This window comes from Notolabrus celidotus, unplaced genomic scaffold (assembly GCF_009762535.1).
Source record: "Notolabrus celidotus isolate fNotCel1 unplaced genomic scaffold, fNotCel1.pri scaffold_230_arrow_ctg1, whole genome shotgun sequence".
Lineage (NCBI taxonomy): Eukaryota > Metazoa > Chordata > Actinopteri > Labriformes > Labridae > Notolabrus > Notolabrus celidotus.
Window position 1 is genome coordinate 13,951 of NW_023260078.1, and position 11,050 is coordinate 25,000.

Below are 11,050 nucleotides of genomic sequence, written 5' to 3' on the forward strand. Positions count from 1 at the left end.
GTAGTAGTTGTGTAGTAGTTGTGTAGTAGTTGTGTAGTAGTTGTGTAGCCGGACTCTGGGGGGGAGGTTTGGTTTGATTTTATTGAAAAACTCTGTTGTGTTGTTATGGTGTGTAGTAGTTGTGTAGTTGTGTAGTAGTTGTGTAGTAGTTGTGTAGTAGTGTGTAGTTGTGTAGTAGTTGTGTAGTAGTGTAGTAGTGGTGTAGTAGTTGTGTAGTAGTGTAGTAGTGGTGTAGTAGTTGTGTAGTAGTGTAGTAGTGGTGTAGTAGTTGTGTAGTTGTGTAGTAGTGTAGTAGTGGTGTAGTAGTTGTGTAGTAGTGTAGTAGTGGTGTAGTAGTTGTGTAGTAGTTGTGTAGTTGTGTAGCCGGACTCTGGGGGGGAGGTTTGGTTTGATTTTATTGAAAAACTCTGTTGTGTTGTTATGGTGTGTAGTAGTTGTGTAGTAGTGTAGTAGTTGTGTAGTAGTTGTGTAGTAGTTGTGTAGTAGTTGTGTAGTAGTTGTGTAGTAGTTGTGTAGTTGTGTAGCCGGACTCTGGGGGGAGGTTTGGTTTGATTTTATTGAAAAACTCTGTTGTGTTGTTATGGTGTGTAGTAGTTGTGTAGTAGTTGTGTAGTAGTTGTGTAGTTGTGTAGTTGTTGTTGTGTAGTTGTGTAGCCGGACTCTGGGGGGGAGGTTTGGTTTGATTTTATTGAAAAACTCTGTTGTGTTGTTATGTTGTGTAGTAGTTGTGTAGTAGTTGTGTAGTAGTTGTGTAGTTGTGTAGTAGTTGTGTAGCCGGACTCTGGGGGGGAGGTTTGGTTTGATTTTATTGAAAAACTCTTACAGCCGCACGCAGACAGGAGAATAAAAAAATAAAATTAAAGATTCAAACAGACGACAGCACGGAGACCTACAGAGACCAACTCTATTTACACAGACCAGGACCAGGGCCAGGACCCGGACCGGGATCTAGATCCAAAGGGAGCCGAGCTGACACCGAGAGCTGCAGACTGACAGGTGAGCGGTGAGGGGGGCGGGGCTAACGCAGGTCTGGACTCTGGCTGTAAGATGTCAAAAGGCCGCACAGACACGCTGCTGAGGCTCATGGGAAGTGTAGTGTTGGATCAGGGACCAGATCTGGACCTGAACTGAGAGACTGTCGAGGTTCTGAGGGATCAGCTGATTCACCCTGAAGAGTCCAGAGACCGGACTGTCCCCTGATCGGGACCTTACTTTGATAAAAACAGGAAGTGGATTCTCTGGAGATTTAAACCAGCAGAGACAGAGAAGACTCTGTTCTCCTACAGTCAGTGAACACACCGCAGCCTCAGACTGAAGGTGTGTGTTCTCACCTGCTCTCCGCTCTGCGTCCTGTAGCTTTAAAACTAAAAGAGGGGCGCCACCTCGGCTCCGCCCCCTAAACTCTGACTCTATAAAACAACGTCAGAGCTCATCTTGGCTTCACTTTTGTACGACAGGAGGCGTGACGTCCACATTTAAACACAGCTCCCCTGACATGATGAGACTCTGAGTGTGTGTAGCTCTGAGTGTGTGTAGCTCTGAGTGTGTAACTCTGAGTGTGTGTGTAGCTCTGAGTGTGTGCCTGTCTCTCTGCAGCTCTGAGGTCAGTCGGCCGGCGGGGTCAGAGGTCACTGCAGGGAGGGGAGGGGAAGGGGGGGGGGGGGGGGGTCCAGGTGTTCAGTGATTGAAGGTGATCCGATTATTCGTCATCATCGTCGTCACCTTCGTCCTCTGCGTCTCTCTTCCTCTTCTCCCCCCGAACATCGGCACCGTCCACGTCTGACAGGAACACAGATTTTCAAATTAAAACATCTTTATCACTTTAGAGGAGCAGACAATCTGAGACTTTCAAAATAAAAGTCAGCTTCAGTTTAAGTCTTTCTCTCAGGTCACATGATCGACCTCGTCAATAAAGATGATCTGAACACAAACCTCCATCTTCCTCATCCTCTTCATCATCCTCTTCTTCTTCAACGTAGTCTCCATCATCTTCCTCATCCTGACAGGAAGCAGCAACACGTCAGCTTCAAAATAAAACCCTCACACCTCTCCCCCCGGTCCGTGCCCTGCAGACTCACCTGGATCCCCTCCTTCATCAGGTACGACAGACCGACCTCGTCCTCTTCTCCTTCAGAGACGTCCTCTTCGTCCTCTTCGTCGTCGTCGTCGTCATCATCGTCGTCTCCATGGGGACCGGGTTCGTCGTCATCGTCTGAGCGGGATGAAGAAGAGTTTATTTATTTATGAAATATCAAGAGGCGTTCAGGGGGCGCAGGAAACCCCGGCTGTGTCTGTCTCACCGTCGTCCTCGGAGTCCGGCACCTCGTTGTCCTCCTGGTCGTACCCGTCCAGGTAGGTCAGCTGGGGCAGGAGCTCGAACACGCTCTCCCTGTAGTCCTCCAGCGTGGACACCTCACAGCTGTACAGGTCCAGACTCTTCAGGTTCTTCAGGTTCTGCTGCAGGACGCAGAGAGGACACGCAACGTCAGAGACCGTCAGAGGCTGTCAGAAGCCGCAAGAGACCATCAGAGGCCGCCAGAGACCGTCGGAGGCCGCCAGAGACAGTCAGAGACCGCCAGAGACAGTCAGAGACCGCCAGAGACTGCTACAGGCCACCACAGGCCACCAGAGACCGTCAGAGACCATCAGAGACTGCCAGAGACTGCTACAGGCCACCACAGGCCACCAGAGACCGTCAGAGGCCGCCAGAGACCATCAGAGGCCGCCAGAGGCCGTCAGAGGCCGTCAGAGACCACCAGAGACTGCCAGAGACAGTCAGAGGCCGTCAGAGACCATCAAAGACCGCCAGTAACCGCCAGAGACACGAGCAAGCCGCCGTGTCTCTCGCAACTCAGACCAGAGACATCGAGCACAGATCAAGTTTAGCTCACCCGTACTAAGGTGTGTGTGTGTGTGTGTCCGTGTGTGTGTGTGTGTGTGTCCGTGTGTGTGTGTGTGTGTGTGTGTGTGTGTGTGTTATTAGCAGACGGTCTCAGACTCACCAGAACCTCGACGCTGCTCATCTCTTTGATCTTGTTCCCGCTCAGGTTCAGGTACGTCAGGTTGGGACACTTCACTGCCAGCGTGTCCAGACCTCCAGTGATGATGTTATCACTCACCTCCAGCTGTGACACACACACACACACACACACAGTCATGATATGATCATGCAGAGCGTAGAACAGTTGCATGATGGGAAACAGGAAGTTGGGGGCGGACCTTGCTCAGTTTGGGCAGTGAGGGCAGTTTGGCGAGCGAGCTGAGGCCGACGTTCACCATGCTGAGGATCTCCAGCTCCTTATACGCATCCGTCAGACCCTCCACCTCTCCATCAGCTGACTGACAGTTATTCACCACCAGCTCCACCACCTGCACACACACACACACACACACACACACACACACACAGTTAAACAGAGAGAAGACTGAAGCAGGATGGATGTAGACTCTCTGCTGTAGTTCTGCAGTCTGTCCAGCAGGGGGCAGGTGTCTTGTGTTTCAGCTCAGGGAGGATTTCTGTTTTCTTCTGATTCTTTTTGAACTCTTGATAATATATATAATATAATATAATATATAATATAATATTCTGATGAGGGGGGGGGGGGAGAATTACAGCTACAGTTACAGCAACCCAGACATAAGTCCAATCAAGAAGTTTCAATAAGTAAAATAAAGATAAAATAAGATTTAGATATACACAATGTTACAATGTAATTTAGATTAAATAGCAGTAATTACAGGCAGTATTAAAATGATTCAGCAGTGATGACAGGTTGACATGGAGTGATTATGGTTGGTAATGACAGATTAAACAATAAATTAAAATAAATAAGGGTATGTAATATGACTGTGAGTTGTAGTAAACAATAATAATGTAATATAACATATTATAATAAAGCAAGATATTTATATAATATAATGTATGATGCATTAAAGTGCCAGCAGCAGTCAGAGAGTCCGTTTGGGATGAGATGATGGGGTGTGACAGACAGAGCAGGGATGGTCTGGATCAGTGTGGTTCAGTTACTGGAGGACTTCCTCTATCACTTGAATCCATACTCCCTGTTGAGATCATAAGGAGGTCTATGTTGAGGAGGGCTTAGGGTGTCTCCATACCTTCTTTTATTTATGTTGTCTTTATTAAAATATGCCTGGTCCTGTCTCACACAGCTGATGTTTCATTCAGCTGCAGATCTTTAATAAAGAATAATAATATTCTCCCTGTTTAAATCAGTCCCTGTAAGGAGTCTGAATCAGAGGGATTTAAACACTTGGTTCCGGTGTTACTGTGATTAGTGTCCGTGCTGCTCGTTGTGTTACAGGAGTCCGTGAAAGCATCATAACAGGGGGGGGGGGGGGGGGTGACAGCCGGAACAGCCGGTCTTTAAAGAAGTTCTATGTGGTCTAAATGAAGCTCCTGGGGGGTTACATGAGAGCCGATCTGACCAGAAGCTCCTGAGTAACTGTAGACCGGTCTACATGTTACTGAGGCAGACCAGGAGAGACCAGTCCGAGAGGAGAGGGGTAAAGAGCGGGTCTCTGAGTTCAGGCGCCATCAGATTATCACAGCATCACGTTCACCAACTGTCAGATAAACCTGGACCCGGACCAGTTCAAAGAACACAAACCGACACCAAACAGGAACCTTTACGATTTATAACAGTAATACCGAGTCCAAGCCCCGGGTCCACAGGGTCTACGGTCTGATCCGGACCCCAGAAGAGTCCTGAGGGCTGGGCGCGCGCCAGCTTAGACCGTTAGCTCCTCTGCTAGCTGCTAACGGAGGCTCCATCACAGACATATGACGTAGACGCGGCATTGACTGGCTGAGTCGTACGTCAGCGTCGCCGCCATGTTGAATGTGGCAATCTGTTAAGATGCGCGCGCACACATACGTAGAAACCTCCCGATTGTTTTTATATGACCACACGGTGTAAATGTGACTGATTACCACCAGCAGAGCTTTTTAAATACACAACACATGCTCTGTAGGAGTCTCCTACATTCAATACAACATTAAATTAAATATTAAATTAAATATTAAATACAATTACATTCAATATAAGCTTGAATCAAAAATTAAATATTAAATTAAATATTAAATACAATTACATATTAAGTACAATTACATTCAATATAAATTAAATATCAAATTAAATTAAATATTAAATTAAATATTAAATTAAATCATATATTAAATACAATTAAATAAAAAGTACAATTACATTCAATATAAGATTAAATGAAATATTAAATGAAATATTAAATTAAATAAAAAGTACAATTACATTCAATATAAGATTAAATAAAATATTAAATTATATTGAATAAAATTAAATAGAAAGTACAATAACATTCAATATAAGCTTATATCAAATATTACCCGCCAGAGATTCCAATCCGGTCCGTGAGATTACATCTCAAATAGAAAAATAGCAGAGAAGACATTAACTGCAGTGTTTATCTAAAAGTAACTGCTATTTCAAACTTGTCCTCTGGGGGGCGCATACCATCACAGTGCTGATGGAGCGCACCTGAACGCCGCTCCGGGACTTTCCTCCTCAAAGTGAGGCAAAGAATATTTACAGTTTGTGTAATCCGGTCTAATTTCAGACTTCTTGGAGCACTTCAATCAACACTAAAGTTTTTGTACTTTAGAGCCTCAGATCGTGAGCATGCTGACCGTACATGTGGGTACGTCACTACGAACACTAACACTACACCCTTCATACAACACTGTGCAGCAAACACACTGTTCCTGCTGGAGCTGAGGGGGCCATGATAATCCACTTTACCTTCTTTATTATAATCTCTCTGTTCTTCTGCAGTAAACATTACTCTCTGTGTGTCAGGTGATGGGTAACCTGTGTGTTCGGTGTGTTCTCAGCAGGTTTCAGGGCTTACAGAGTAAAATACTCTGCTCACTATGAGACTCATCATGGAGACAAATACACCAGCTGTTTATGTAGAAAGATAGGTCATCTAAAGTGAACATTTTCAGGATGTTCTTGTACTGTTTGGTGCTTAAACAAAGGGAAACATTTGGAGTTTTTGTTATTTATAAGGTTGTTTTGTTGTGATTTCACTGGTCCTGTATGTGGCCCCTGAACTGAGTCTGACACCCTGCCTTACAGTGATAAACACTGTTAGACATACTGAGACTCACTCCTCTAAAAGTCATGATTTTATTTCACACACAGCAGCTGTCTCAGAAAACACTCAGTATAAATAAAGTCATCTTAGGTTTGAATCACTGGGATGTGTTTGTCAAATAGAGGATGAATGAACTGTTAGAGTTAACAGAGGAAATCCCTTCACTTGTTCATTCTGTTAAAATGTCTCAGCACTTTGTCCTCACATGATATTAAACAGAATATATATTTTAACGTGATGCATTAAAGAATGATATTCCTCAGTGTGGGCGTTTAAAGACCACAGAGCAGCAGGATGAAAGAGAGAGGGGAAACTAAACAGGCTGAAAATATGAAATATGTGGAGCAGGTTATGGATACAGATGATCAAACTAACAGAGTCCACAGAGCTGCATGGAAGGAGACTAACACTGGGTGAGTGATGTGATCAGCAGGGTCGGACCGTGGCATCGGCAGGAAAAACAATATTGTTTTATATGATTTAGTTGTGGGTTAAATTGAGGACGGATGCCAGTATACATTTAAAAGCTTGTGATTCACCTTTGAGTTTAAAAATAAATGGATTCCAAAAGCAGTTCTTGAAGTCTTTAAGTGTTGATGATTTACATGTTGTTGTTTTGTTGTTGTTTTCTTCACACAGCTTAATTAGACAGAACATGTCGGCTAGGCTGAAATAAACAGTCTTTACAGTCATCACTTCAAACATGACTGATGCTTTGTTGAAAGTGTCTGCACTGTGTTATATAATGACTGAATACATTCAGTATGTACTTTGAAATTGTATTTTTTCTTGCGTAATATCAGTGTTGTTACCATTTGATTAATGTTCTTTTAAAATAAGTAAACATGAAGCTGTATGTCAGTTTCTTTACGTGATGTGATGGTTGGTGGAGTTGGCACCAGTTAAAATCTTGCCTAGGGCAACAAGTGGGTCAGGGCCTGCTCTGGTGATCATAGTGAAACAGTAATATGTTGGTCATATAACAGTAGAACAGTAACTACTGTACTTTTTTTTCTCTTCATGAAATGATATTTCATACAATTAAAAAGTGTTTATAATTTCAGTAATATAGTTTATTTATCATTCCCCAGCTAAAAGCAGACTCACTGCCAGCTGGAGACTTTTATTACATTTATTTTTCTAGATAATGTTTGTTTTTAGTCCTGACAATAACTTTAATGCTTTATTATAAAACCGGTTCATCATAATGAGTTAACCTCACAGTGTGAACATCTACTTGTATTAGTTTACACGGCAGACCCGCCACATCCAACATGGCGGACGCGCTGACGTGTCGGGGCAGCGGGAAAGCTCAGTCTAGTCTGCGTCTACGTATTTATGTTCTCCAGGACCAGGAGAGACCTCCGCGCGCACAGAGGGCTCCTCCCGCCGGCCCACGGAGGTCCTCCATGTTGGATCTTTGAGGACCTGAATCCGTTTCTGGGTCAAAATGTCGGCGGATCGTTTCACGGATGGTTTCCCGGGCTCAGCGGAGACTCTCTGCCCGCTCGCGCTGCTTGTTTTCAGCTCCTCGCTCGCGCTCTCCTCCTCTCCTCCTCTCCTCCTCCTCCTCCTCGCGCAGAGTCTCAGTTATTAATAATGAAAGTGTTTGAGTTCCTCACCTCGGCCGGGCTCCGGTCCCTCAGCTCCAGGCTCACCCTCTTCTTCATCTCCATGTCGAAGAATCAAAACAAAGAAGAACAAACTGAAATAAAAGCTTGTCTGCGCGCGCTCTCCTTCACCAGCAGCTCTTCCACGATCACTACACCTCCATGTTCGCTCGCGCCCGACCTCCACACGGTAACCACGCCCCGTTTCTGATGAATATTCACATGTCCTCTGAACACGGCTTCCTATTGGTGCTTTGCTCAGCCACTCATATAGCCCCTCCCCCAACATATCATTATGCACGGTTCTTCTCTCTGATTGGTTTGGATTTGAAAGGCGGTACTTTGTTGTAACCAATGAGAGAGCGAGCCTGAAACATTTAAACTGCAGGCTCTGCCCCTCTTTGTCCTTATTGGCGCCATATTATACTCAAGTTTGAGATCAACAACAAAACAATACAGTTGTTTATTTACCATAGACTGTATAATATATATATATATATATATATATATATATATTTACATAATCCCTCACATGAACAGATTCTCATTATCATGATCTCCTCTGAGAAAAACAAACAGATACACTCTTTTATTCCTCCTCCCATCAGAACTCTACATGCTGTTTGTAACAGTTAGTGACAGATGGTCCTGGTGAAGTGGTGAAGTGGTGAAGTGGTGAAGTAGTGAAGTTGTGTATCTAAAGGTGGTTTTAAGTATTTATTCCTCTCTACTGTGTTTTTAAAAAAGTTATTTTAGTCTATTTTAATGTATTCTTTCACTCTGTATGATAAGCTCCATCTTTCACTGTTGTTGTCACTGACATGTTGACTGTTGTGTGTCTGTCAGTGTTTGTGTTGTTTATTGACCAACTGGTACACTGCAGACCAAATCACCCTCAGGGATTAATACAGTTCTCTGAGTCTGACTCTAAAGATACAGACATGCTTTAAAACGTTTGAATGTTATGAATAAAATCAGCCCTCTCATTGGTCGATTCAGAAACTATTCTTTATTTGACTTTTATATGAAACAAGTAGAAGCTAATAATAAAATAACATCAGGTATTAATCTACTGTTGACAGTTAAAGTGAAGCTCAGAGCTTTATGGTAACAAAGGGGGATATTTATTTCTTTCTTAAAAAATAAACTGTATAACTGATCATTATCTCATCATGTGTGACTGCTCTGTGGCTGTTTGTTGTGTATGTCCACTGTGATGAGTGTTGTTCAATAAAAAGACCATTAAAGAAAAAGGGGAATAATATAAATGAATGTAAAAATAATAAAAGCTTATTACTTCAATACACCTGACTGAACAACAAACATCTGAGACTATCTTCCATCTGAGTGACGGTGTGTTCAGGTGCTGCTCTGTTGTTCATGGCTCCAGTCATGTGACATCAGATCTCCAGCTTTTCTTCTGACAGCACATTAAAGATTGTGTTTCAACCTCACACTGTCACAGGGTCACCTGTCCTCAGACCTCCTGACACTTACAGTTCACCAGGCGTTTGATTCTTCATTTAATAATCATTTCATAATGAACAAATATTAACTAAAGGTCCACTTTGATGCTCTCGCTCTGTTTGGAGGGACTCAGTTTGAGTTACAGTAAAGTGCAGTAGTGATGGTTGTGTGTGCTTTCTGTAGTAGAATGATTGCTATAGCTAGGTGTGGCTGCAGAGGACTAAAATAAGGAAACAACAACCTCTACCACCGTGTTCAGACTACAGTAAACTAAACACAAGAAGAAGTATTAATAGTGTGAAAGGTTTCCTGCTCACTGGGTCCACCTAGTGGAGAGCAGACTGAACAGCAGGCGACTGATGTGTTCATGTGTTTCTTAATTCTTTAACTTAATTAATCATTAAAATAAAGAGTGAAAAATAAGATTAGTTATGAAACAGTTCAAGAAAATAATAATGTATTATTAAAATGAGATGTTCAGAAAGTGACAGCTGTTTCTGTGGACAGTAAATATGGGGTAAAGGTAAACACTTCTGACTGTTGGTGTGTCATAAAAGTTTTATTTTGAAGAAACTGCAGATTTGACAGCTGTAGACCCTTTCAGTATAAAAGCATTGTAAAATATATAACATGATAAAAAGATAAAAGTGAAGCGAGGACAGACGCAGAGATCAGAGAAGAAGAAATAAACAGAGTATGATGTCATCACAGGAAGAAATGAATCTTTGGTCCATAATGAAAATAAATAATTAACAGGTTTAAAGGAGCAGTGCAACAAAAAACACACACGGGCAGAAACAGGACGTTCTTTAAAAACAGCAGAGCTGACTTTCATCAGGGACAGAGGGTCCGTTCACACAAACTACAGGGACGGGGTTATATCAGGTGACAGGATGTGATGTCATCAAGGTGTGTTCATGTAAAGCTAGACGTCGTGACAACAATCAGAGTCAGACGGACTGATGATGCAATCCTGAGGAGACGGTTTCATGAAAAAACAACGGACCTGTGATGAACCCTGAGGAGGTCCACGAGAAGGAACGACTGAGACGGACAGGAGCGTCTTCAGCCCCGGAGTTTACCTGACAGGCTTCATCTTCCTCTGAGAGGCAGGAGGAGACGCCAGCACTCAAAGAATCTTTGATTTAAAGAGTCAGGATGGTCGGACAGACGAGGGAACAGTTTCAGGGCAGAGATGTTTTAGTATCCGTCCATGGAGGGTTAGGATGTTTACAGTTCAGGGTAAAGAAAGAGTTAAAGAGTTATTCAACTTTGATTATCAGGAAATCTTTAGAAATCTCAGAAGTGTTTTAAAACCAAGACATTACATCATGTTGAAAAGGAGAAATATGTAACTCTGTTGTGTCCTCCAGCATTTGTGTGAACTGTCCCTTTAACTTTAAACTCTGAAGTAGTTTCCATAGAAACCGTTCTGACTGACAGAAGGGATGCGACGCTGTGATTGGCTGATTGTCTGAAGCATTTCTAAAGTGCAGGGTAATCTGTTTACACCTGTGTGACGGAGGACGGAGGAGGCGGAGCTTATGAATCAGGTGATGTCAAGTAAAAAGTTCAGGTGACGCCATCATCAGGCAAGGCTTCTTTATCTGACATCAGCTTCATCCTCTCCTCTGATTGGCTGTCCGGTGAGTTAAGCCCCACCCACCTTGCAGCGAACACTAACACACACCTGTTGACGTGTGTGAGAGTGTGTGTGAGAGTGTGTGTGAGAGTGTGTGTCAGAGCGTGTGTTCCCGAGGAGGCAGCGCGTGCAGAACCTGGTCCAGCAGCTGCAGGGCTCGGTGCAGGTGAACCTCCAG

At 43.4% G+C, this 11,050-nt stretch overlaps 1 protein-coding gene across 1 annotated transcript in view; it reads right to left on the minus strand.

Moving 5' to 3' along the window:
• Positions 1-788: 788 nt before the first annotated feature.
• Positions 789-11,050, minus strand: part of LOC117809109 (mothers against decapentaplegic homolog 4-like) — a 22,214-nt gene continuing 11,952 nt past the window's right edge. The window contains exons 12-18 of the mRNA XM_034678784.1: positions 11,009-11,050; positions 3,220-3,369; positions 3,003-3,125; positions 2,301-2,457; positions 2,079-2,212; positions 1,933-1,999; positions 789-1,779 (exon numbers count right to left, since the gene is read on the minus strand). The exon at positions 11,009-11,050 is cut by the window's right edge and continues 125 nt beyond it. Of these exons, the coding sequence (XP_034534675.1) occupies positions 1,700-1,779; positions 1,933-1,999; positions 2,079-2,212; positions 2,301-2,457; positions 3,003-3,125; positions 3,220-3,369; positions 11,009-11,050 (753 nt within the window). The 3' untranslated portion in view covers positions 789-1,699. The remainder of the gene's footprint in view (positions 1,780-1,932; positions 2,000-2,078; positions 2,213-2,300; positions 2,458-3,002; positions 3,126-3,219; positions 3,370-11,008) is intronic.